A 27,509-nucleotide genomic window follows, 5' to 3' on the forward strand; every position below is an offset into this window, starting at 1 on the left:
TGTTATACCCACAGACAATATTGTGACAGTTTTGGAAACTTTAGAGTGTTTTCTATCCTAATCTGACAATATGCATATTCTAGATTCTGGGCCTGAGAAATAGGCAGTTTCATTTGGGTACGTTTTTCATCCAAACATCAAAATACTGCCCCCTACACTCAAGAGGTTTTAAAGCGACACAGCCGACTTTGAGACGTCCCCCTTAGGACGTAAGCAAAGCCTCGGATGTCTCTGCCGTTCCCAATGAGTACAATGACCTCCTGGAGGTCTTCAGTAAGGCACGTGCTACTTCTCTTCTCCCGCACCATCCTTATGATTGTGCCATTGATCTCATAGAGTGCCATTGAGTACATAGAGGAGTCTCTGGCTACTGGAGGCATCTGTCCATCTGCATCTCCTGCCGGTTCAGGGTTATTCATTGTTGAGAAGAAGGACAAAACCCTGCGTCTGTGCATTGATTACCAGGGTCTGAATGATATAATGATCAAGAATTACCTCCTACCATTCCTCTCCTCGGCTTTCAACACCTCCAGTGGGCCACCATTTTTTCCAAGCTGGACCTTCGGATTGCCTACCACCTGGTTTGGATACGCGAAGGAGATGAGTGGAAGACAGCATTTAATACAGCCAGCGGACATTATGAGCACCACGTCATGCCATTTGGACTCGCCAACTGTCTTCCAGGCTCTGCTAAACGATGTGCTCCAGGGCATGCTAAACCGTTTTGCGTTCGTCTACCTTAACGACATCCTGTTTTTTCCCGGTCTGCCCAAGAACACGTTCTTCATGTCAGACAAGGCCTTCAGCGCCTCCTGGACAATTCACAATTGTTTGTGAAAGTCAAGAAGTGTGAGTTCCACCGCTCTAACCAGTGGAGGCACTGGCTGGAAGAAGCAGAGCAGCCATTCTTGGTTTGGACTGATCATAAAAATTGGAATATCCCCGTACAGTTAAGCGCCTTAACTCCACGCAGGCCCAGAAGGCTTTATTGTTTACACGATTCAACTTCACCATTTCCTACTGCCCAGGGTCCAAAAATGTGAAGCCTGACACCCTCTCCTGCCTATACAATTTCTCTGCCACACACTTGGTCTCCAAAAACATTCTCCCTACCTCATGCCTTGCGGCTTCAGTGGGTTGGGGTATTGAAAGCTTGGTCCGCAAGGCACAACGTTACCAGCCTGAACCTAAGGAGGCCCGGCTAAACGGCTATTTTTCCCTAACTCAGTCCGGTCCTGTGTCCTGGAATGGGCTTATTCCTCCAGACTGACCTGTCATTCAGGTTCCTGTCATACCCTAGCCTTCCTCCAACAATGTTTTTGGTGGCCCACAATGGTTCCTGACATCTCTGCCTTCGTCGCCACGTGCACTGTGTGTGCTCAGAACAAGACTCCACGGCAAGCTCTTTCTGGCCTCCTTCAGCCACTACCTGTCCCTCATCGCCTCTGGTCCCATATCTCTCTGGACTTTGTCACTGGCCTCCCTCCATCTGATGGCAACACATCGGTTCTCCAAGGCCGCCCATTTCATCCCTCCCCCCAAACTGCCCTCTGTCAAGGAGACGGCCCAGTTTATGGTGCAGCACATCTTCCGGATCCATGTACTCCCGGTGTACAGGGTCTCCGACCGAGGTAACTGGTCTGGGTGGAGCATGCCCGGAACACACTTCCCTGTTCAGCCACGGGACTCTCCCCTTTTGAGTGTTCAAGGGGGTATCAGCCTCTTCTCTTCCCAGAAGAAGAGCAGGAGGTTAACGTACCCTCTGCCTAGACGTTTATCCGCCGCTGTCGACGTACCTGGAGAATAGCTCGGGCGCCAACCATCTGCCTCCTGTGTCTGCATTTGTGTCTCGACTTGTGCCCTTACAGCACGATAAAGCAGTCTTTGGCAAAACTGTAAATGTAAGGAATTCAAAGTAATGAACTTCTGTTATTTCTTATATATTATAATAATAATTTATTACATTTGTAAAGTGCTTTTCACTATAAAATAATAATCTCAAAGTGCATAAAAAAAGATAAACAAATCATGAACGCAACAATGAAAGTCTAGAAAGAAGGTTAGGCTCATAGAGATGAGTCTTAAGGCCTGCTTTAAAGGTAGTCAATGGAGATCAGCAAGTGAATAAAAGGTAACTGACAATATTATGCAAATCAGCAAATGTTTTACAAGTCTTATTTTTAACATCCTCATCCCCATTCATTATTGCACCTACTGTATAAGCAACAAAACACACAAGTCAACATAACAAAAATCTAACAATCAGGACAAAAAAGGTCACACTAATGTTTAGCTTATGTTTTAGGGTACAGACCTACAGGTAGTATGTTTTTACAAGCCTGTCTGATTTTAGCCATCCTAACTCCATACACAATAGGATTTAAAAGTGGCTGGCACATCAGATCAGATTCAAAAACTCAAGTCGCCCAAGTCATAGACTCTTTTCTCTGCTACCGCACAGCAAGCGGTACCGGCGTGCCAAGTTTAGGTCCAAAAGGCTCCTTAACACCTGCACCCCCAATCCATAAGACCCCCACCCCCTTTGATTTTACACTGCTTGCTACTCACGGTTTATTATTTATGCACAGTCACTTTACCCCCACCTACATGTACAAATGACCTCAACTAACCTGTACACCCGCACATTGACTCGGTACCGGTACCCCCGTATATAGCCTCGTTATTGTTATTTTATAGTGTTACTTTTTATTTTCACTTCAGATTATTTAGTAAATATTTGATTAACTTTATTTCTTGAACCGCATCGTTAGTTAAGGTCTTGTAAGTAAGCAATACACGGTAGTGTCTACACCATGTGACAAATACAATTTGATTTGACTTGATATGCGATTGTACACCGATGAAATAGTGTGTACCGTTGGAACATTGTTCATAGGCCTATCAAGTCTACTGTGGAGCAGAGTTAAGAAACAGACGAAAGAGAAGTTGAGCAGCGAGGCCAGATGAGGAGAACAGGTGCTGAAAGCTTTCTGTCTGGTCTCGATGGAAGATTTCCCAACTGTTTTTTTTCTCTTGTCAGGACCAGAAAGAAAGAAACTGCTCTCAGATGTTTTTTTATGCCTGATACATTACGTCAGTGTAACGGTTTTCTAGGTGTGGTGAAGGAGAGTCGGACCAAAACGCAGCGTGTAGATTGCGATCCATGTTTAATCAAAACAAACGTAACACTAATCGATACAATACACTACAAAACAATAAACGTAACGAAAACCGAAAACAGCCTATACTTGTCTCAACTAACACAGCGACAGGAACAAAGACACTAAGGACAATCACCCACGACTCAAAGAATATGGCTGCCTAAATATGGTTCCCAATCAGAGACAACGAAAACACCTGCCTCTGATTGAGAACCACTCAGAGCAGCCATAGACTTTAATACAGAATAACCCCACTAGCTACAATCCCAATACATACAACTGAAATAAAATAGCAAACTAGTTTAGGGTGTCTGTCAAGACAAAACACATGGCGTGACACTGGGGGGTTCTAGAAGAAGTGATGGGCAGCTGGCTAGATGGGGATCATAAAAGATGAGATCATTTGGACCAAGTGCTAAAAAGAACGGACAGAATATCCCATTAAACCAGGACCAAGCACAAAGGGTTTCTGGACATGGGAAGAAGTTTTTTCATTGGCGGACGGAAGGGATTATGGAGGACAACTGGAGCCTGGCTGAGCAGAGGGATGAGCCAGAGACTGTCAGGAGGCAATGGCCAGAAGTTGGGAGAGAGTGAGATGAGTGGAGATGTTGTGCAAGTGTGTTCTGTTCAACATCTGACCATCTGACCAGAGGATCCAGATAGAAGTCTGGTGCAACAGTCCCAGTCCGGTGCGTCATGCACTCCATCAGGAGCCTTCCTCTGCACTCCCAAGTCAGGTAACAGTCCAGATAAACACCTGCTCATGAAGTGTGTGTCACCAGTCTGGCGCCACCTGCCGGCCCCACGCATCAGGCCTCCAGTGCGCCTCCCCAGTCCAGAGTTTCAGGCGACAGTCCCCACTCCAGAGCTTCCGGCGACGGTTCCCAGTCCAGAGCTTCCGGCGATGGTCCCCAGTCCAGAGTTTCAGGCGACGGTCCCCACTCCAAAGCTCCTTCCGCCACAGTCCAGAGCTTCCGGCGATGGTCCCCAGTCCAGAGCTTCCGGCGATGTCCAGAGCCCCACAGTCCAGAGCTTCCGCGACGGTCCCCACTCCAGAGCTGGACGGTCCCCAGTCCAGAGCCCGGCGGTGGTTCCCAGAGCTTCCCAGCGATTCACAGTCCAGAGCTCCAAGAGCTTCACACAGTCCAGAGCTTCCGGCGACGGTCCCCACTCCAGAGCTTCCGGCGACGGTCCCCAGTCCAGAGCTTCCTGCGACGGTTCACAGTCCAGAGCTTCCTGCGACGGTTCACAGTCCAGAGCTTCCTGCGACGGTTCACAGTCCAGAGCTTCCGGCTACGTTTCACAGTCCGGAACCTCCAACGACGGTCCACAGTCTGGAACCTCCAACGATGGTGCACAGTCGGGAACCTCCTGAAACGGTCAATGGTCCGGAAGTCCTGCGACGGTCAACGGTCCGGAACCTCCAGCTCCATGGCCGGAGACTTCTCCGGCGCTGATGCCCAGTCTAAGCACGGCGTCCAGTCTAGCTCCAAGGCCAGAGTCTTCTTTTGCATTGGTGCCCAGTCCAGGTACAGGGGCCAGTCCCACTCCATGGCGGGAGCCTTCCCCTGCGCCGATGCCCAGTCCAGGCACGGCGCCCGGTCCAGCTCCATGGCTGGAGCCTTCTCCTGCGCCGGTGCTCAGTCCAGATACGGCGTCCAGTCCTGCTCCATGGCAGGAGCCTTCCTCTGCACTAATGTCCAGTCCAGATCTGGTCTCCAGTCCCGCTCCATGGCAGGAGCCATCCTTGATACCGAGGTCCAGTCCAGGCACAGTGTTCAGCCTGGGTCCATGGCTGGATCCGCAGGATGAGCAGGTTCTTCGGCCCGCATCAGAGCCACCACCAAAGATGGTGGATCCACGATCTGAGTGGGGGCTACAACCTGCACCAGATCTGCCACCGACACTAATCACCCTCCCTACCCTCCCCATTTGTTTCAGGTTTTGCGGCCGGAGTCCGCACCTTTGGAGGGGGGTACTGTCACACCCTGACCATAGAGAGCCTTTGTTTTTCTATGGTGTTGTAGGTCAGGGCGTGGGGTTCTAGTTTAGTTTTTCTATGTTGGTGTTTGGTATGATTCCCAATTAGAGGCAGCAGGCTATCGTTGTCTCTAATTGGGGATCATATTTAAGTAGCATTTTTTCCACCTGTGTTTTATGGGATATTGTATGTTACACCTCTTAGTTACGGTTCGTTGTTTGTTTCGTTCTTGCTTTATTGTTTTGTGTGTTTCACTAAATAAAGATGTGGAGCCCAGACCACGCTGCACGTTGGTCCGAGTATGCTTCAAACGAACGTGACAAAAATGTAGCGCTATATAGAGGCTAGTTTTCATCCTCTTAGCCTAATTGAAAGAATGATAACACTACCATTACTTTATCACAAAGGGAATGGCCAACAGTTTCTCTTACTGCTACTGCTTGAAGCTAAACATAGCCTATAAGACATTCAAAATACATCATTTCTAATTGTCAGAATATTAATATAGACAATTTTGGCAGAAAATGAATATATATTCAAATTGGAGAAAAATGTGTAGTATTTCAATTAAATTGAAATTCAGAATGGGATATTTCTGTTCATTGTTCTTTTATCTTGTTTATTAAATGTATATCACTCCAAATGTGTAGCCTACATTCAACCATACGTTCTAGTTACATGCATATAGCTGTTATTGCAAAAATGAAATAATGAATTTTATTCAAAGTGGTCTGTCATGATCGTTGTAAGGAGGAGACCAAGGTGCAGCGTGGTATACGTACATTCTTCTTTAATCAAGAACAAAACACTGAACCAACTAACAAAATAACGTTTTTTCACGTCTTTACAGTGCAGGATAGAAAAAGTATGTGAAACCTTGGATTTAATAATTGGTTGACCTCAAACAAATGTTTTCTGTATTTGCGGATCAGACCGGTGCAACAATCATGGTGTCACGCCCTGACCTTAGTTATCTTTGTTTTCTTTATTATTTTGGTTAGGTCAGGGTGTGACGAGGGTGGTATGTGCGTTTTTGTCTTGTCTAGGTTTTTTTTGTATTCTATGGTGTTTTGGTATGTCTAGGTATGTGTAGGTCTATGGTGGCCTGAGTTGGTTCCCAATCAGAGACAGCTGTTTATCGTTGTCTCTGATTGGGGATCCTATTTAAATTGCCATTTTGGTTTGGTGGGTTATTGTCTATGTGTAGTTGCATGTCAGCACTCGTGTTTATAGCTTCACATTTGTTTTGTTATTTTGTTTAGTGTTCTTCGTTTAAATAAAGAAGAATGTGTTCATCTCACGCTGCACCTTGGTCTCCTCGTTACGACGAACGTGACACATGAGGAATGATAGCAAGCTGTCCAGGCCCTGAGGCAGCAAAGCAGCCCCAAACCATGATGCTCCCTCCACCATACTTTACAGTTGGGAATCAGGTTTTTATGTTGCTGTTTTGTGATTTTTTTCTCTCCACACATAGTGTTGTGTGTTCCTTCCAAACAACACAACTAAGTTTCATCTGTCCACAGAATATGTTGCCAGTAGTGTTGTGGAACATCCAGGGGCTCTTTTGCGAACTTCAGACGTGCAGCCATGTTTTTTATGGACAGCAGTGGCTTCTTCCGTGGTGGTGTCCCATGAACCCTATTCTTTTTTAGTGTTTTACTTATCGTAGACTCGTCAACGGCGATGTTAGCATGTTCCAGTTATTTCTGTAAGTCTTTACCTGACACTCTAGGATTCTTCTTAACCTCACTGAGCATTCTGCACTGTGCTCTTGTAGTCATCTTTGCAGGGCAGCCACTCCTAAGGAGAGTAGCAACAGTGCTGAACTTTCTCCATCTATAGACAATTTGTCTTACCGTTGACTGATGAACATCAAGGCTTTTAGAGATATTTTTGTAACCCTTTCCAGCTTTATGCAAGTCAACAATTCTTAGTGATAGGTGTCCCGCTAGCGGGACATTGCAGGGCGCGCAATTCAAATAAATAATTGTAATATTAAACATTCATGAACATGCAAGATCTTATATAATAATAAAATACTTCTTTATATCCCAAAAAGTCTAGTTGGCGCCCCCGATATCAGTAATCCACTTGTTCAACATGCAGACAAAGGAGCCCAAAAAGCTACTGCTAAACTTTGTCCAAACATGTCAAACGATGTTTCTATTTAATCCTCAGGTACTCTAAAATGTAAATATACAATAATATTTCATACGGAAAGTAGTATGTTCAATAGGAAAGGAAAAATAGTTGTAACGGGTGTCGTCGTCTGATGAGGAAGAATTGGACCAAAGCGCAGTGTGGTAAGTGTTCATGACTTATTTAAACTGAACACTAGGACAAAATAACAAAGTGGAAACCGAAACAGTCCTGTCAGGTGCAGAAAACAACTACCCACAAAACATAGGTGGGAAAAAGCTACCTAAGTATGGTTCCCAATCAGAGACAACGATAGTCAGCTGTCCCTGATTAAGAACCATACCCGGCCAAAACAAAGAAATACAAAACATAGAAAAAATAACATAGAATGCCCACCCCAAATCACACCCTGACCAAACCAAAATAGAGACATACAATGCTCTCTAAGGTCAGGGCGTGACATTAGTAAGCCCTCTCCCTCGCGCACCAAAATACTATTCTTCCGGTGCTCTTCTCACGAAAACGCCAAATACTTGTTCGTTTTTCAAAAAACAAGCCTGCAACCTTGACTAAAGACCGATGACATCTAGTGGAAGCCATAGAAATTGCAACCTGGGAGACAGATTTACATAGAAACAATAGGTTCCCATAATAAGAGCCTGGGACCTTTAAAAAATTGTCTAGTTGGATTTTCATCTGATTTTCGCCTGCCATATCAATTCTGTTATAGTCTCAGACATTATTTTGACAGTTTTAGAAACATCAAAGTGTTTTCTATCCAATGCTACAAATTATATGCATAGGCTTGAGTAACAGGCAGTTTACTTTGGGCACGTCAGTCAGGTGGTAATACAGGAAACTAGACTTTATACCTATTTAATCTTAGGTCTCCTGAAATCTCTTTAGTTCGAGGCATGGTTCACATCAGACAATGCTTCTTATGAATAGAAAACTCTCAAATGTTGTGAGTGTTTTTTACAGGGCAGGGCAGCTCTAACCAACATCTCTAATCTCTTCTCATTGATTAGACTCCAGGTTAGCTAACTCCAGAGTCCAATTCTTTTTGGAGAAGTCATTAGCCTAGGGGTTCACATACTTTTTCCAACCCACACTGTGAATGTTTAAATTATGTGTTCAATATAGACAAGAAAAATACAATAATTGTGCGTTGTTAGTTGACGCCCACTATGTTTGTCTATTGTTTTGACTTAGATGAAGTTCAGATAAAATTGTATGACCAATTTATGCAGAAATCCAGGTTATTCCAAATGGTTCACATACTTTTTCTTACAACTGTATATAAAAATATAAATGAGTTGGGCAGACCAGACACCAGAGGGTGGTGCGGTCTGCCCAACTCATTTATATTTTTGCCATACCAGGCGGTGAGGATGCTCTCAATTGTGCATCTGTAAAAATGTGTGAGGGTCTTAGGGGCCAAGCCAAAGTCCTGTTGCGCTTTCTTCACCACACAGTCTGTGTGGGTGGACCATTTAAGATTGTCAATTATGTATACGCTGAGGAACTTTAAGTTTTTCAACTTCTCCACTGTGGTCCTGTGGATGGGGCATGCTCCCTCTGCTGTTTCCTGAAGTCCACAATCAGCTCCTTCGTTTTGTTGATGTTGAGGGAGAGGTTATTTTTCTGGCAGGCTGTCTCGTCATTGTTGGTAATCAGGTCTGCTACTGTGTCGTCTGCAAAGTTGATGATTGAGTTGGAGGCCTGTGTTACCCCGCAGTCATGGGTGAACAGGGAGTACAGGAGGGGGCTGATCATGCACCCTTGTGGGGCCCCTGGATCAGCGAAGTGGAGGTGTTGTTTCCTACCTTCACTTCCTGGGGGCAGCCCGTCAGGAAGTGCAGGACCCAGTTACACAGGGCGGGGTTCAGACCCAGGGCTGCGAGCTTAATGATGAGCATGGAGGGTACTATGGTGTTGAAGGCTGAGCTATTGTCAATGAACAGCATTCTTACATAGGTATACCTCTTGTCCAGATGGGATGTGGCAGTGTGCAGTGCGATGGCGATTGCATCGTCTGTGGATGTATTGGGGCGGTATGCAAATTGAAATGTGTATATGGTGACAGGTAGGGTAGAGGTGATATGATCCTTAACTAGCCTCTCAAAGCACTTTATGATGACAGAAGTGGGTGCTACGGGGCGATAGTCATTTAGTTCAGTGACCTTCCTTTGGTACAGGAACAATGGTGGACATATTGAAGCAAGTGGGGACAGCATACTGGGATAGGGAGAGATTGAATATTTCCGTAAACACTCCAGTCACCTGGTCTGTGCGTCTGGGCCGGGCAGCCTTGAGAGAACTAACATGCTTAAATGTCTTACTCATGTCGGCCACGGAGAATGAGAGCTCACAGTCCTTGGGAGCGGGCCGCGTCGGTGACACTGTGTTATCGTCAAAGCTGGTGAAGAAGGTGTTCAGCTTGTCCGGGAGCAAGATGCCGGTGTCCGCGACGTGCCTGGTTTTCCCTTTGTAATCCATGATTGTCTGTAGACCCTGCCACATACATCTTGTGTCTGAGCCGTTGAATTGCGACTTTGTCTCTGTACTGACATTTTGCCTGTTGATTGATTTACGGAGAGAATAACTACACTGTTTGTGTTCGACCATAATCCCAGTCACCTTGCCATGGTTAAATGCGATGGTTCCCACTTCAGTTTTGTGCGAATGATGCCATCTATCCACAGTTTCTGGTCTATACACTTCCTGATGAAATCAGTCACCATTTCCGTAGATACGTAAAGGTTTTTCTCAGAGGCTACCCGGAACATATCCCCGTCCGCGTAATCAAAACAATCTTGAAGCATGGATTCTGATTGGTCAGACCAGAGTTGAATAGACCTTAGCATGGGTACTTCCTGTTTGAGTTTCTGCCTATAGAAAGGAATGAGCTAAATTGAGTTTTGATCTGATTTGCTGAAAGGAGGGCAGGGGAGGCCCTTGTAGGTTGAGGGTTTTAGCAGAGCGAGTTCTACAGTCAATGTGTTGAAAGAACTTCGGGAAGTGTTTTCCTCAAATTTGCTTTGTTAAAATCACCCGCTACAATAAATTCAGCCTCGGGATATGTGGTTTCCAGTTTGCACAAAGTCCAGTGTAGTTCCTTTAGGGCCGTCATGGTATTGCCTTGAGGGAGAATATACACGGCTGTGACTATAACCGAAGATTATTCTCTTGAGAGGTAATATGGTTGGCATTTGATTGTGAGGTGTTCTAGGTCGGGTGAACAAAAGGACTTGAGTTTTCAAATTCACACCATGAGTGGTTAATCATGAAACATTACCGCCTTTCTTCTTCCTTGAGAGTTCTTTATCCCTGTCTGTGCGATGTACTGAGAACCCAGCTGGCTGTATGAACGAGGACGGTATTTCCAGAGAGAGACAGGATTCCGTGAAACAAAGTATGTTACAGTCCCTGATGTGTCTCTGGAAAGAGATCCTCGCCCTGAGCTTGTCTATTATATTGTCCAGAGACTGAACATTAGTGAGTAATACACTAGGACGCATCTGATGGTGCGCACGCCTCCTGAGTCGGACCACAAATCCACTCCGAATACCTCTTCTCCGAATACTTCTTGGGGCATCCTCTGAGACAAGTTCAATTGCCCTGGGGGTAGGAACAAAGAATCCAATTCAGGAAATTCCTGGTCGTAATGTTGGTGAGTTACCACTGAAATCCAAAAGTTATTTCTGGCTGTATGTAATAACACTAATAATGTAAGAAATAACTCACAAAAAAATACTGCAAAGTTGCTTTGGCGCTAGAAGCAGAGCTGCCATGTCTGTTGGCGCCATCTTTATACTATACTTCACAATAATTTTGTGGTTGAACTTATTTTCTTAAAGCCGCAGTGCCCCATCAAAGTTAAGTTACACTTTCAAACTTGGTGAAATTGCATGGCAGGTGAGCATTTTACATATAGAATGAAGTCTTTGTTAGACCCCCACGGGTGGCTGAATACATATGAATTACTAGAAAATATGTAACTTTAACAAGAAACTCAATACAGAGAATTTGAAATCCTTTTAATTTTACTTGCACTTGTATGTGCTACTCTATTGTTGCAAAACAAACATTGTTGCAAAACAAACATAGCTACCCCTGCCACTGAAATAAAATAGTTAAAAACTAGTTTGAGGTGTCTCTTATTGAACTTTGCACTTTTGTTGAACCCAATGCTGCAATAATGTAGATCTGTATAGTAGGCTATTTTACATCCTGTTATTTAAGCTACTAGAAAAAAATAGTAACACTATCACTACATCAGAGAGGGAAGGTGTAACGGTTTTCTTCTGGTGAAAGAGAGGCGGACCAAAATGCAGCGTGGTGGTTATTCATGTTTTTAATAAAGACGACTATACATGAACAGACTAAACAAAATAAGAAAAGTGAAAACCTAAACAGTCCTATCTGGTGCAAACACGGAGACAGGAACAATCACCCACAAAACCCAACACAAAACAGGCTACCTAAATATGGTTCCCAATCAGAGACAATGACTAACACCTGCCTCTGATTGAGAACCATATCAGGCCAAACATAGAAATAGACAAACCAGACACACAACATAGAATGCCCACCCAGCTCACGTCCTGACCAACACTAAAACAAGGAAAACACATACGAACGATGGACAGAACGTGACAGAACCACCCCCCCCCCCCCAAGGTGCGGACTCCGAACGCACAACCTAAACCTATAGGGGAGGGTCTGGGTGGGCATCTGTCCGCGGTGGCGGCTCTGGCGCTGGACGTGGACCCCACTCCATAATTAGCTTAGTCCACCTCCTTGGCGACCCTCGCCGCTAACCTTGGCCTAGGAAACATACCAACGGGCCCCACTGGACTGAGGTAGCTCGGGACTGAGGGGAAGCTCGGGACTGAGGGGAAGCTCGGGAGTGAGAGGAAGCTCGGGAGTGAGAGGAAGCTCGGGAGTGAGAGGAAGCTCAGGCAGGTTGATGGATCTACCAGATCCTGGCTGGCTGGTGGTTCCGGCAGATCCTGGCTGACTGGTGGATCCTGGCTGACTGGCGGATCTGGCAGATCCTGGCTGACTGGCGGATCCTGGCCAACTGGCAGATCCTAGCCGACTGGCAGATCCTGACCAACTGGCAGATCCTGGCCAACTGGCAGTTCTGGCAGATCCTGGCTGACTGGCAGATCCTGGCTGACTGGCAGATCCTGGCCGACTGGCAGATCCTGGCCGACTGGAAGTTCTGGCGGATCCTGGCAGACTGGCAGATCCTGGCAGACTGGCGGATCCTGGCTGACTGGCGGATCCTGGCTGACTGGCGGATACTGGCCGACTGGCAGTTCAGACGGCGCTGGGCAGACGGGTAGCTCAGACGGCGCTGGGCAGACGGGTAGCTCAGACGGCGCTGGGCAGACTGGAGAAAAAGGCTCTGGCAGCGCTGGACTGAGGAGCACTGGCGCCTCTGGCATGAGGGGCGGTAGCTCTGACAGCGCCGGACAGGTGGGAGACTCTGGCTGCGCTGGAGAGGAGGAAGGCTCCGGCAGCGCTGGACAGGCGGGACGCACTGTAGGCCTGATGCGTGGTGCTGGCACTGGTGGTACTGGGCCACGCACCTCCGGGTGAGTGCAAGGAACAGGACACACCGGGTTGTGAAGGTGTACTGGAGACCTGGTGTGTATAGCCGGCATCAAATCCCCCGGAACTCCAACACACGTTTCAGGCTGAGTACGAGGAACTGACACGGGTGACATCGGACAGCTAACACGCTCCTCAGGGCGAATGCCGTGCATACTATGCCAAACCAAAAGCTTTCTTTCTACTCTGTCCAATACATCCTCCACACTCTCAGACTCAGCACTCTGCTTCGCCGACAGCTCCAATTCCATCCATGGCTCCTTACGGTAAACAGGGGGAGTTGGCTCAGGTCTGACTCCTGACTCTGCCACACTCTCCCTGTGCCTCCCCCCAATACATTTTTGGGGGTGCCTCTCGGGCTTCCAGCCGCTCTGCCATGCTAGCTCCTCATAATGCCGCCTCTCTGCTTTCGCTGCCTCCAGCTCGGCTTTGGGGCGGCAATATTCCCCTGGCTCTGACCAGGGTCCTTTTCCGTCAAGGATCTCCTCCCAAGTCCATTTATCCAAATAGTGCACCCTCTCCCACTGCTGCTGCTGCCTCTGTTGCTTCTCCTGCTGCTGCCTTTGCTGCTGCTGCTGTTGCTCCTGCTGCACCTGTCGCTTCTCCTGCTGCTGCTGTTGCCTCTGTTTACCACGCCGCTTGGTCCTTGATTGGTGGGTGATTCTGTAACGGTTTTCTTCTGGTGAAAGAGAGGCGGACCAAAATGCAGCGTGGTGGTTATTCATGTTTTTAATAAAGACGACTATACATGAACAGACTAAACAAAACAAGAAAAGTGAAAACCTAAACAGTCCTATCTGGTGCAAACACGGAGACAGGAACAATCACCCACAAAACCCAACACAAAACAGGCTACCTAAATATGGTTCCCAATCAGAGACAATGACTAACACCTGCCTCTGATTGAGAACCATATCAGGCCAAACATAGAAATAGACAAACCAGACACACAACATAGAATGCCCACCCAGCTCACGTCCTGACCAACACTAAAACAAGGAAAACACATACGAACGATGGACAGAACGTGACAGAAGGGCCAAAAAAGCTTCAGTCAATGGTTGGCTCGTCAATATGTCAATCCAACTTAACATGCAAGGTTTGTCCAATGACAAGTGTAAATCATTTGATTTGCCTGAAGCTTTACATAGCCTAACTCATACCCCTGCTTAAACAATCATTCTTACCATCATAAAACAGTGAAAATACATCATTTTCAACTGTCAGAATATGAATATATATGTTAAACTTGGATTTTAAAAATGTAGTGATTAAATTCAATAGAAATTCACAATGTCATATTTCTGTTCAGTATTTCTTGTATCTTGTTTATGCATGTTATATCACCCTAAATGTGTAGCCTACATTCAACCATACAGCACTTTCTTCATGCATATTAATGTTAATGCATCCATGGAATGATGAATTTTCTTCCAAAGTGTTTGTGAATCTACATTTATTTTGAGATACACTGAGGAGGCCTGGTTATAAACACATAGATGTGTTATAAAAAAAAACGATAAAAAAATGGGATTTGTGTAAACACAAGCATTATTGACATCATTTTTTTCAGAATTAAGAATAAAGCAACCAGTGGAAAAATATATATTGAAAGAGTGGCTTTCCATATTGTTATTCTTCTTTAGAAATAAGTAGTCACAAATTTGTTCTATCAATTTCACCCTATAAACTTTATAGTGCACTACTTTGGCTCTGGTCATAAGTAGTGAACTATTGCAGACTTGTTTACGTGTTGCTGTGCTTTTTGTTGCCAACCTTACTTTGCTACATGACAACGTTACGGTTTTTACTTTTTAAATACCCTTTATATTTTTGGGTTTTCCCTCAACTTTTTTTTCCATTCAACCTTTTTACTCCGGACGCTTTACTGGACATGGTTCATCAGGACCTCCAACAGCCGAAGCTAAGTAGTTACATTAACATGATGCCTTCTAATTGCAGTCGCTGTACTCATAATATACAGGAGAATGATCGTCATACAGCGGGGATAGCTGTGCAGCAAGCCCAGCTTCAGACGCAATCGTTAGGCAAGGGTAATTTCAGTGTAGGAAAGGATGAAACCGCGTCTGTGCCACCAGTAAGTATAGATAGTAACGTTAGTTCAAATCCCCTCGCACGGTCCCGCAGCCGGACAACTTTCACACGTTTTCTGAAGGGAAATGCTGTAGGAATGCTCAACCAGTGTGGCTCATTCAGCCGACAGAAACTTTCAACCGGTTTTCCCCATTAACTAATCACTGATCATAGTCTTGATTTGATTGGCCTGACTGAAACATGGCTTAAGCCTGATGAATTTACTGTGTTAAATGAGGCCTCACCTCCTGGCTACACAAGTGACCATATCCCCCGTGCATCCCGCAAAGGCGGAGGTGTTGCTAACATTTACGATAGCAAATTTCAATTTACAAAAAAAATACGTTTTCGTCTTTTGAGCTTCTAGTCATGAAATCTATGCAGCCTACTCAATCACTTTTTATAGCTACTGTTTACAGGCCTCCTGGGCCATATACAGCGTTCCTCATTGAGTTCCCTGAATTCCTATCGGACCTTGTAGTCATAGCAGATAATATTCTAATCTTTGGTGCCTTTAATATTCACAGGGAAAAGTCCACAGACCCACTCCAAAAGGCTTTCGGAGCCATCATCGACTCAGTGGGTTTTGTCCACATGTCTCTGGACCTACTCACTGTCACAGTCATACTCTGGACCTAGTTTTGTCCCATGGAATAAATGTTGTGGATCTTAATGTTTTTCCTTATAATCCTGGACTATCGGACCACCATTTTATTATGTTTGCAATTGCAACAAATAATCTGCTCAGACCCCAACCAAGGAACATCAAAAGTCATGCTATAAATTCACAGACAACACAAAGATTCCTTGATGTCCTTCCAGACTCCCTCTGTCTACCCAAGGATGCCAGAGGACAAAAATCAGTTAACCACCTAACTGAGGAACTCAATTTAACCTTGCGCAATACCCTAGATGCAGTTGCACCCCTAAAAACTAAAAACATTTCTCATAAGAAACTAGATCCCTGGTATATAGAAAATAACCGAGCTCTGAAGCAAGCTTCCAGAAAATAGGAACGGAAATGGCGCCACACCAAACTGGAAGTCTTCCGACTAGCTTGGAAAGACGGTACCGTGCAGTATCGAAGAGCCCTTACTGTTGCTCGATCATCCTATTTTTCCATCTTAATTGAGGAAAATAAGAACAATCCGAAATTCCTTTTTGATGCTGAAACTGATACTACAAAGCTAATTAACTAAAAAGCAGCATTCCCCAAGAGAGGGTGGCTTTCACTTCAGCAGTAATAAATTCATGAACTTCTTTGAGGAAAAGATCATGATTATTAGAAAGCAAATTACGGACTCCTCTTTAAATCTGCATATTCCTTCAAAGCTCAGTTGTCCTGAGTCTGCACAACTCTGCCAGGACCTAGGATCAAGAGAGACACTCAAGTGTTTTAGTACTATATCTCTTGACACAATGATGAAAATAATCATGGCCTCTAAACCTTCAAGCTGCATACTGGACCCTATTCCAACTAAACTACTGAAAGAGCTGCTTCCTGTGCTTGGCCCTCCTATGTTGAACATAATAAACGGCTCTCTATCCACCGTATGTGTCCCAAACTCACTAAAAGTGGCAGTAATGGTATAAAAAAACTATCGGCCTATATCGAATCTTCCATTCCTTTCAAAGTTTTTAGAAAAGGCTGTTGCGCAGCGACTCACTGCCTTCCTGAAGACAAACAATGTATACGAAATGTTTTTAGACCCCATCATAGCACTGAGACTGCACTTGTGAAGGTGGTAAATTACCTTTTAATGGCATCAGACCGAGGCTCTGCATCTGTATCATTGTAAAAATCAGAAACTTTCTGTCCAAATATTATGCAGAAAAATTAATCCATGCTTTTGTCACTTCTAGGTTAGACTACTGCAATGCTCTACTTTCCGGCTACCCGGATAAAGCACAAAATAAACTTCAGTTAGTGCTAAATACGGCTGCTGGAATCCTGACTAGAACCAAAAAAAATCATCATATTACTCCAGTGCTAGCCTCCCTACACTGCCTTCCTGTCAAGGCAAGGGCTGATTTCAAGGTTTTACTGCTAACCTACAAAGCATTACATGGGCTTGCTCCTACCTATCTCTCTGATTTGGTCCTGCCGTACATACCTACACGTACGTTACGGTCACAAGACGCAGGCCTCCTAATTGTACCTAGAATTTCTAAGCAAACAGCTGGAGGCAGGGCTTTCTCCTATAGAGCTAAATTTTTATGGAAAGGTCTGCCTACCCATGTGAGAGATGCAAACTCGGTCTCAACATTTAAGTCTTTACTGAAGACTCATCTCTTCAGTGGGTCATATGATTGAGTGTAGTCTGGCCCAGGAGTGTGAAGGTGAACGGAAAGGCTCTGGAGCAACGAACCGCCCTTGCTGTCTCTGCCTGGCCGGTTCCCCTCTTTCCACTGGGATTCTCTGCCTCTAACCCTATTACAGGGGCTGAGTCACTGGCTTACTAGGGCTCTTCCATCCCGTCCCTAGGAGGGGTGCGTCACTTGAGTGGGTTGAGTCACTGATGTGATCTTCCTATCTGGGTTGGCACCCCCCCCCCCCCCCCCCCTGGGTTGTGCCGTGGCGGAGATCTTTGTGGGCTATACTCGGCCTTGTCTCAGGATGGTAAGTTGGTGGTTGAAGATATCCCTCTAGTGGTGTGGGGGCTGTGCTTTGGCAAAGGGGGTGGGGTTATATCCTTCCTGTTTGGCCCTGTCTGGGGGTGTCATCGGATGGGGCTACAGTGCCTCCTGACCCCTTCTGTCTCAGCCTCCAGTATTTATGCTGCAGTAGTTTGTGTCGGGGGGCTAGGGTCAGTTTGTTATATCTGGAGTACTTCTCCTGTCCTATCCGGTGTCCTGTGTCAACTTAACCTCTTCAACCTATGGGTGTGCTATGTCATTATTGGATAAAAAGACGTGCCCGTTTTAAGCGCAATATTTTGTCATGAAAAGATGCTCGACTATGCATGGAATTGACAGCCTTGGAAAGACAAAACTCTGACGTTTCCAAAACTGCAAAGATATTATCTGTGAGTGCCCCAGAACTAATGCTACAGGCGAAACCAAGATGAAGTTTCATACTGGAAATGCCCCAGATTCTGAAGGCGCTGTGTTCCAATGTCTCCTTATATGGCTGTCAATGCTCCAGGAATGAGCCTGCGTTTTGTGTCGTTTCTCCAAGGTGTCTGCAGCATTGTGACGTGTTTGTAGGCATATCATTGGAAGATTGACCATAAGAGACTACATTTACCTGGTGTCCAGCCCGGTGTCCTGTGTCGAAATTATTGCGTAATCTGTAGGTCCATGCGCGTTCCATTTCTTCAGAAGAGAAAGTCAACTGCCACGAAAGATTTTATCGTCGATAGATATGTGAAAAACACCTTGAGGATTGATTCTAAACATCGGTTTGCCATGTTTCTGTCGATATTATGGAGTTAATTTGGAAAAAAGTTAGCGTTTTAATGACTTAATATTATTATTATATATTTTTTTTCCTTACCCAAACGTGATGAACAAAACGGAGCGATTAGTCCTAAACAAATAATATTTTTTGTAAAAACGGAACATTTGCTATCTAACTGAGAGTCTCCTCATTGAAAACATCTGAAGTTCTTCAAAGGTAAATGATTTTATTTGAATCCTTTTCTGGTTTTTGTGAAAATGTTGCATGATGAAAGACAGGCATAATCCTATGCTAGGCTATCAATACTGTTACACAAATGCTTGTTGAGCTATGGTTCAAAAGCATATTTTGAAAATCTGAGATGACAGTGTTGTTAACAAAAGGCTAAGCTTGAGAGCAAATAGATTAATTTCATTTCATTTGCGATTTTCATGAATAGTTAACGTTGTGTTATGCTAATGAGCTTGCGGATAGATTTACACAATCCTGGATACAGGTTTTTTTTCGTAGCTAAACGTGACGCAGAAAAAGGAGCGATTTGTCCTAAACAAATAATCTTTCAGGAAAAACTGAACATTTGCTATCTGAGAGTCTCCTCATTAAAACATCCGAAGTTCTTCAAAGGTAAATGATTTTATTTGAATGCTTTTCTGGTTTTTGTGAAAATGTTGCATGCTGAAAGAGAGGCATAATCCTATGCTAGGCTATCAATACTGTTACACAAATGCTTGTTTATCTATGGTTCAAAAGCATATTTTGAAAATCTGAGATGACAGTGTTGTTAACAAAAGGCTAAGCTTGAGAGCAAATAGATTAATTTCATTTAATTTGCGATTTTCAAGAATAGTTAACGTTGTGTTATGCTAATGAGCTTGCGGATAGATTTACACAATCCTGGATACAGGTTTTTTTTCGTAGCTAAACGTGACGCAGAAAACGGAGCGATTTGTCCTAAACAAATAATCGTTCAGGAAAAACTGAACATTTGCTATCCGAGAGTCTCCTCATTGAAAACATCCGAAGTTCTTCAAAGGTAAATGATTTTATTTGAATGCTTTTCTGGTTTTTGTGAAAATGTTGCCTGCTGAATGCTAACGCTAAATGCTACGCTAAATGCTACGTTAGCTATCAATACTGTTACACAAATGCTTGTTTTGCAATGGTTGAGAAGTATATTTTGAAAATCTGAGATGACAGTGTTGTTAACAAAAGGCTAAGCTTGAGAGCAAATAGATTAATTTCATTTCATTTGCGATTTTCATGAATAGTTAACGTTGCGTTATGGTAATGAGCTTGAGGCTGTAGTCACGATACCGGACGCAAGAAGCAAGAAGTTAAGTATGCTCTCTCTAATTCTCTCTCTCTCTTTCTTTCTCTCTCTCGGAGGACCTGAGCCCTAGGACCATGCCTCAGGACTACCTGACATGACTCCTTGCTGTCCCCAGTCCACCTGGCCGTGCTGCTTATCCAGTTTCAACTGTTCTGCCTGTGATTATTAGTATTTGACCATGCTGGTCATTTATGAACATTTGAACATCTTGCTGTTTGGGGTTTTAGGCTGGGTTTCTGTACAGCACTTTAAGATATCAGCTGATGTACGAAGGGCTATATAAATACATTTGATTTGATTTGTGGTGGTTAATTTCTTTACTATCAAATAAGGAGAGACAAACTTATCACACAAGTCAGAGTTATACTTAAACTAAATCTTTAATAAGAGCTTTGCAATATCAATGACTTTCAACTATTCACCATTTCCAATGATCCATTGAGAGTGATAAAACAAAAGTACCCAAGATACAAGATACACCCCTTTCAACCTACATGATGAGCAACAGATACATAGAATGGTCACACGGTTAAGGTTTGTATGAAATATATCTATAATACATAGCAGACAGCATCTGCTGTGTCAACAGTTTTCATTGTATAGACCAGTGTCTGGCCCTCCGACTCCAAACTGGAACCATCTCTCCCTGGTACGGTATAGAACAGAAACATTAACTCATGTTCTCTGGAATGCTCATTAGGTTTTATCACCCAAAGACATCGTAAATCTCCTCTGTCAGTGTTATCTCATAGAGGCCCATCCTCAGTAGAACACACAGAATACTCTATTCTGTTGGGAAAAAAACAACAATTATAATGCAATACAAGCATTATAACATATCCTTGACAATATGCTGGGAATAGGGTGCCATTTGGGATGCCTTCAAGTGTTTCCTGCTCTGGAAGTCTGCTACAATTACTCTATTCTTATAATATTTGTATATCACAGAAGATGGCGAAAGGCAGGGGCACAACTTTCACTGGGAATGGTGGGGGACGTGACCCCCCCACATTCTGGGTGCCTTATGGAATATTACATGACAAAAGGGGTCTATATTGAACACATTAAATTAATTTTTGTCAAATAGTCACAAATATATATATATTTTTCATGGTACATGTGTCACGTTCGTCATAACGAGGAGACCAAGGCGCAGAGCGATTGGAATACATTCTTCTTTTATTTAACAAAGAACACTTAAACAAACTAACAAAACAACAAAATGAACGTGAAGCTATAAACAACTAGTGCTGACATGCAACTACACATAGATAATAACCCACAAAACCAAAATGGAAAATGGCAACCTAAACCAACGATAAACAGCTGTCTCTGATTGGGAACCAATTCAGGCCACCATAGACCTACAAATTACCTAGACTAACAAACACCCCTAGACATACAAAAACCCTAGACAGGACAAAAACACATATACCCACCCTCGTCACACCCTGACCTGACCAAAATAATACAGAAAACATACATAACTAAGGTCAGGGAATGACAATATCCCCCCCCAAAGGTGTAGACTCCCGGCCGCAAACCTAAACCTATATGGGAGGCTCTCGGTGGGCATCTAACCTCGGTGGCAACTCTGGTTCTGGACGCCGCCCCCCTTCTTTACCCTGATTCCTCTCTTGTAGCACTGATCCATGGATCATCGTCGGAGGCTCTGAACTGCGGATCCTCGCTGTAGGCCCCGGGCTGGGGACCCTCGCTGCGTGGATCATAGCCAGATGTTCTGGACTGGGGACCGTCGCTGGAGACCCCGGACTGGCGACCGTCGCTGGAGACCCCGGACTGAGGACCGTCGCTGGAGACCCCGGGCTGGGGACCGTCGCTGGAGACCCCGGACGCTCTGGACTGGGTACTGTCGCCGGACGCTCTGGACTGCCGAGGCGCACTGTAGGCCTGGTGCATGGTGCCGGCACTGGTGGTACCGGGCTGGTGACACGCACCTCAGGGCGAGTACGAGGAGCAGGAACAGGGCGTACTGGAATGCCGATGCGCACTGTAGGCCTGGTGCATGGTGCCGGCACTGGTGGTACCGGGCTGGTGACACGCACCTCAGGGCGAGTGCGAGGAGGAGGAACAGGACGTACTGGACTGTGGAGGTGCACTGGAGGTCTGGAGTGTAGAGCTGACACAACCTAACACAACCTTTTCGCCTTGCAAATGCAGGGCACTGGCACAGGACGCACTGGCCTGTGCAGACTCACCCTGAGACACAGAACGCAGAGCCAGCGCAGGATATCCTGGTCCAAGGAGATATACTGGAGACCAGGAGCGCTGAGCTGGCACCCTCCTTCCTGGCTGGAAGCTCTATTCCAGTGTGCTCTATTCCAGCTCCTTGCATTGGCCGGGCTAGAATGGGCATCCAGCCAGGAAGGAGGGTGCCGGCTCAGCGCTCCTGGAGACACTGGAGACACCGTGCGCATCTCTGCATAACACGGTGCCTGACCAGTAACACGCTCCCCACAGTAAGCACGAGGAGTAGGCTCAGGTCTCTGACCTGACTCATGCAATCTCCTCGTGGGCCTCCCCCCAACAAATTATTGTGGCTGCCTTTCGGGCTTCCGTGCTAGCCGTGCACCTTCATATCGTCACTGTTCCTCTATTCTCTGGTGTTTCTCCTCGTAGTATCGCCGTTCCGCTTTCGCTGCCTCTAACTCCTCCTTCGGACGGCGATACTCCCCGGCTGTGTCCAGGGTCCTGCTCCATCTAATATCTCCTCCCAGGTCCATTTCCCCATTAAGCGCTGTTCCTCCTTTTCACGCTGCTTGGTCCTTGTTTGGTGGGTTATTCTGTCACGTTCGTCATAACGAGGAGACCAAGGCGCTGCATGATTGGAATACATTCTTCTTTTATTTAACGAAGAACACTGAAACAAACTAACAACCAATTCAGGCCACCATAGAGCTACAAATGATCTAGACTAACAAACACCCCTAGACAGGACAAAAACCCTAGACAGGACAAAAACACATATACCCATCCTCGTCACACCCTGACCTGAAAACATAGATAACTAAGGTCAGGGCGTGACAACATGAGACACAGATTCACACCTGTCTCAATGAGGAGGCCGCAGGGATGCCACGGTCCAAGAATATGGGGATTGTGGCTCAGATGCACAGGGCTTGTCTCTCTACAGAATACGCTCTCTCCCGCCATTTTGTGGGTATTCATTGTTTCATAACTACATTGTGTGCATTGTTTGCTATGTCTATCAATTCCCCATTACAAATTTCACTAGTAGTAGCCTGCATTTACTGTCAATTCACATAATTACTAATCTGCAATGTTTATTTGGTTACGGTACGTTCTGTTAATGGATTGAATATATTATTATTACAGTTATCTACTATTCTCAATGTCAGAGTGGACATGTGTTTTGCAAAACTCACAACCTATGATCCACATGTGAGAAACAAGTTTTGGTTTATTCCATTCGATTTACGAGTTTTGTCAATTTATTCATAGATTTGTGTTTGAATCTCTCCTGTCAATGTTTAGTAAGGACGCGCACTTGTGTCTTTGCTGTCATTAATGTGTTTGACTGTTATTTTATAAAATCAATTAACTACATTTAATTATTACGCAATAAAAATAACCATTTAACAATTAATTAAGTAGTAATCTGGGACACCACGGAACAAGTTTATTTAAAGAGTTACCATTTTCCGAATTAACTCTTAAAGATCTCTTACATTAGTCACAGTCAATTCATTCATTCTTATTTAACTCCAGTCTCATTCTGAATGTCGTTGACTTCAAATATGCACGAACCCTAGCATAAATGATGAATCAACAATATACAAATTGGCTTAATTATTTATTTACTAACTAACTAAATAATCACACAGAATGACATAAACACACAAACAGGATAGCTTACACATTGATTACTAACCCGATATGATGGCTTGTTACAAAAATGAAAAGGAAGGGGCATGTTAGAAAGAGCGGGGGAAGAGACAAAAGACTTCACTATGCTCATGCAAATGCAAATACTTTGCACATGAACGGCCGCTCATTCGAAAATAATTGCAATGTACATATTTACGTGTGTATGTCTTGTCCGTCTGGGGAGTAACTCGACAGAAATCTCTGGTTTCCTGCAGGTATTTCCGACCATCATACAACTATGGTGGGAGAGAGAGTGAGAGAGGGGGGGAACTTGGCGCCTATGATCCGTACCCAAAAGGGCAAGGCAATGACACCTGATTACGTATATAGAAGTACGACTAGTCTACCTGGCCTGTGTGTAAATGTAGGCCTATAAATGTGCCCATTTGGTGATGTCTGATAGTATTTCTGATTGTTTTAACTCACCACTACTAATGAACTGTGGAGCTTCTCAAAGTATTTTTTCTTCACCTCAAACAGCAAGTAAACAAAGTCTGTTTTTAGAATCAATTGAGAATGACAATAGTTCCTCAAAGTGATAGAACAATATTTCCATCTCTCTCTTTCGATAACCAATTGGCATGAAATGGAAAAATGTAATGCTCTGATCCAGTTGAAACGTCATAAAATACCTGAGCCAGTTGATAGTTGATACAATGTTAGAGTTCGTTGAAGACAGGTCATGCCTAGAAAATGTGATTTATAGGATATTTATATTCATCAGGATATTTCTCAATGTTTTTATGTGTTGGCTTTATGTAGACTTTTTTTTACATAGTTGGCAGTGGCAATAAAAGTTACTTTTAGATTTGTATTTAGATTACTATTGTAGAATGTAGATTAACCACAGACAATTATTTTAAGATACAAAGACTATTATAAATTAAATGAAAGTGTTCCACGATATTTGCCTTTGAAAATCATAACTCTCACGCAGGTTGGTAGAAATGGTAAGATAAAAAGGCACATCAGATGTGTCTGTATATGGAAAAATACATGTTTTAAAATCTAGACAGATTGATTGATCGAAAGAAAAGACTATGCTTGGTTGACCAAGATTTTTGTTGTTGTCGTGTACAGCACTAGTAGAAATGCAGGAAATTAGCATTAGATGCCCCAGAAAATGTAGGGAGGGCCCCCAGACCCCCTGCCAGGTTATGTCCCCCTCCCTACACTTCTAAAACCAAAGTTGCGGAACTTGCGAAAGGTATCAAGAATTGGGCGCCATTTAACCATGCAACAGTTTAGCAGATTTAACTTTTATTTTTGTTGACTTCTGATATGACGAAGTCTCCCTGTTGTGTAAGATCATGTAACTAACGTTTCATATCAATGATTTTATGTGCATTACACTTTCTAAAAACTGCCCTTCGAATCTGCTGGAGGTTAAGTCCATATATGACAGGGTTAAAGACAGGTGGTATAACAAGGAATTGTACGGCCATTGCATTACGCATATTTAGAGTTATATTTACATTATTCCACCCTTGCAACGTGTCAAACAGGGTCACTGTGATGAAAATAAATATTGTTATTAAATGTGGCACACATGTCTGTGTGAACTTAATCCTTCCCTTAGACGACTTTACACAAGTCCTTACAATCTGACAGTAAGAAAATACAATGAAAAGTAACTGTAAAACATGAACCAAAATCATACATTTGTTCAAAATCTGATTGAAGGTTATGGGTAAACATGCATGTTTCAGTATAGACGGATTGTCACAGAAGATCTTATCAATGCGAGATCCACACAAAGGAAGTCTGGCGGTTAAAATAAGTGCTATTAGTGATATAAATAAAGGATAACACCAAGACAATAATAGTAACTTTCTAACAGTTAAAGATGTCACAATGTTATGATATAGTAGTGGTCTGCATATTGCCACATACCTGTCGTAAGACATCACTGTCAGAGTAGACATTTCACACAGGACAGATGTGTATATGACATAGGTTTGAGTCAAACATCCACCATAAGATATCACCTGAACATCTGACTGAAGGTCCAGTAACAACTTGGGGTAGAAACCAGCAGTTCCATACAATCCATTGACACATAAACTACACAGAAAGATATACATGGGCTCATGGAGACCTTTCTCCTGAATGATTGTTATGATCATAGTCAGATTCACAGTGATGATGAGAAGGTATGTGACAAGAGACAAGAAAAAATAAATAGATTTGTTGTTAAATGTCTCTTGTAAGCCAAAGAGATAAAATAACTTTACTTGTGTTGAGTTCTCCATAGCTTTTGTTAATTTTCTTCCTCTGCACAATGCAAAAATTCTTAGTCCTTACAAGGCTTCAGTGTGTTTGGAGGTGAACAAATTCAAGTGCGAATCACTTAACAAAACTAATTCACATCCTTCCTCTAAATCTTAATTCTCGACAAAAAAGTTCCCAATACTAGCTGTACATTATCAGACTTCTGAGGTGTGAAAGAAATAAAAAAAACTTGTATCCATGAAATGTCTTCTTGCTTGACAGAGGAGACTGCTCCAAAGACTTGTCCTGTTAGCCTTTAAATACACTATAGTGTATACTCACATGGGATTGGTTGCGTCACTGCTTGGTATGGCAACTGCTTGGCCTCTGACCGCAAAGCATTATAGGGGGTAGTGCCTTGAAGTCGGAAGTTATGTGTCGGACATTATCGATGAGGCATTCAATGACCACAAGGAGATGTTGCATGATGGTCAAGGGGATGTCACATGATGGTCATTTTCAGGACGTTCTCAGGACTTGTCTAGTGCCCTCTAAGTTACTATGATGTTACTTAGGATCATATCAGGAATTTCTCAGGACTAAATTAGGACATTGTGTGATCAAATCAAATCAAATTGTATAAGTCACATGCGCCGAATACAACAGGTGTAGACCTTACAGTGAAATGCTTACTTACAAGCCCATAACCAACAATGCAGTTAAAAAAATATGAATAAGAATAAGAAATAGAAGGAACAAGTCATTTAAGAACAGCAGTAAAAAAAACAGTAATGAGACTATATACAGTGGGTACCGGTACAGAGTCAATGTGCGGGGCACAGTCAAGGTAAGGGAGGTAAAATGTGCATGTAGGTAGAGTTATTAAAGTGACTATGCATAGATAATAACAGTGTAGCAGCGGTGTAAAGGGGGGGAGGGTGATGCAAATAGTCTGGGTAGCCATTTGATTAGATGTTCAAGAGTCTTTTGGCTTGGGAGTAGAAGCTGTTTAGAAGCCTCTTGGAACTAGACATGGTGCTTGCAGAGAGAACAGTATATGACTAGGGTGGCTGGAGTCTTTGACACATTTTGGGCCTTGACAAATTTTGGGTACATACGACCCTCTGTAGTGCCTTGTGGTCGGAGGCCTAGCAGTTGCCATACCAGGCAGTGATGCAACCAGTGAGGATTCTCTCAATGGTGCAGCTGTAGAACCTTTTGAGGATCTGAGGACGCATGCAAAATCATTTCAGTTTCCTGAGGGGGAATAGGTTTTGTCGTGCCCTCTTCACTACTGTTTTGGTGTGCTTGGACCATGTTAGTTTTGTTGGTGATGTGGACACCAAGGAACTTGAAGCTCTCAATCTGCTCCATTACAGCCTCGTCAATGAGAATGGGGGAGTGCTCTGTCCTCCTTTTCCTGTAGTCCACAATCATCTCCTTTGTATTGATCACGTTGAGGGAGAGATTGATGTCCTGACACCACATGGCCACGTCTCTGACCTCCTCCCTATAGGCTATCTCATTGTTGTCTGTGATCAGGCCTACCACTGTTGTGTCATCGGCAAACTTGATGGTGTTGGAGTCATTCCTGACCGTGCAGTCATGAGTGAACAGGGAGTACAGGAGGGGACTGAGCACGCACCCCTGAGGGGC

At 44.1% G+C, this 27,509-nt stretch overlaps 1 protein-coding gene across 1 annotated transcript; it reads right to left on the minus strand.

Annotated features, from left to right (window-relative positions):
• Positions 1 to 734: 734 nt before the first annotated feature.
• Positions 735 to 26,116, minus strand: LOC115137621 (olfactory receptor 1D2-like). The gene is made up of 3 exons (XM_029673941.2): positions 25,206 to 26,116; positions 2,877 to 2,994; positions 735 to 812 (listed from the first exon to the last, which is right to left on the minus strand). Exons 1-3 carry the CDS (start codon positions 25,892 to 25,894, stop codon positions 735 to 737), a joined length of 885 nt encoding a protein of 294 aa, XP_029529801.2. The 5' UTR covers positions 25,895 to 26,116.
• Positions 26,117 to 27,509: the final 1,393 nt, after the last annotated feature.

This window comes from Oncorhynchus nerka, linkage group LG11 (assembly GCF_034236695.1).
Source record: "Oncorhynchus nerka isolate Pitt River linkage group LG11, Oner_Uvic_2.0, whole genome shotgun sequence".
NCBI classification, from domain to species: Eukaryota; Metazoa; Chordata; class Actinopteri; order Salmoniformes; family Salmonidae; genus Oncorhynchus; species Oncorhynchus nerka.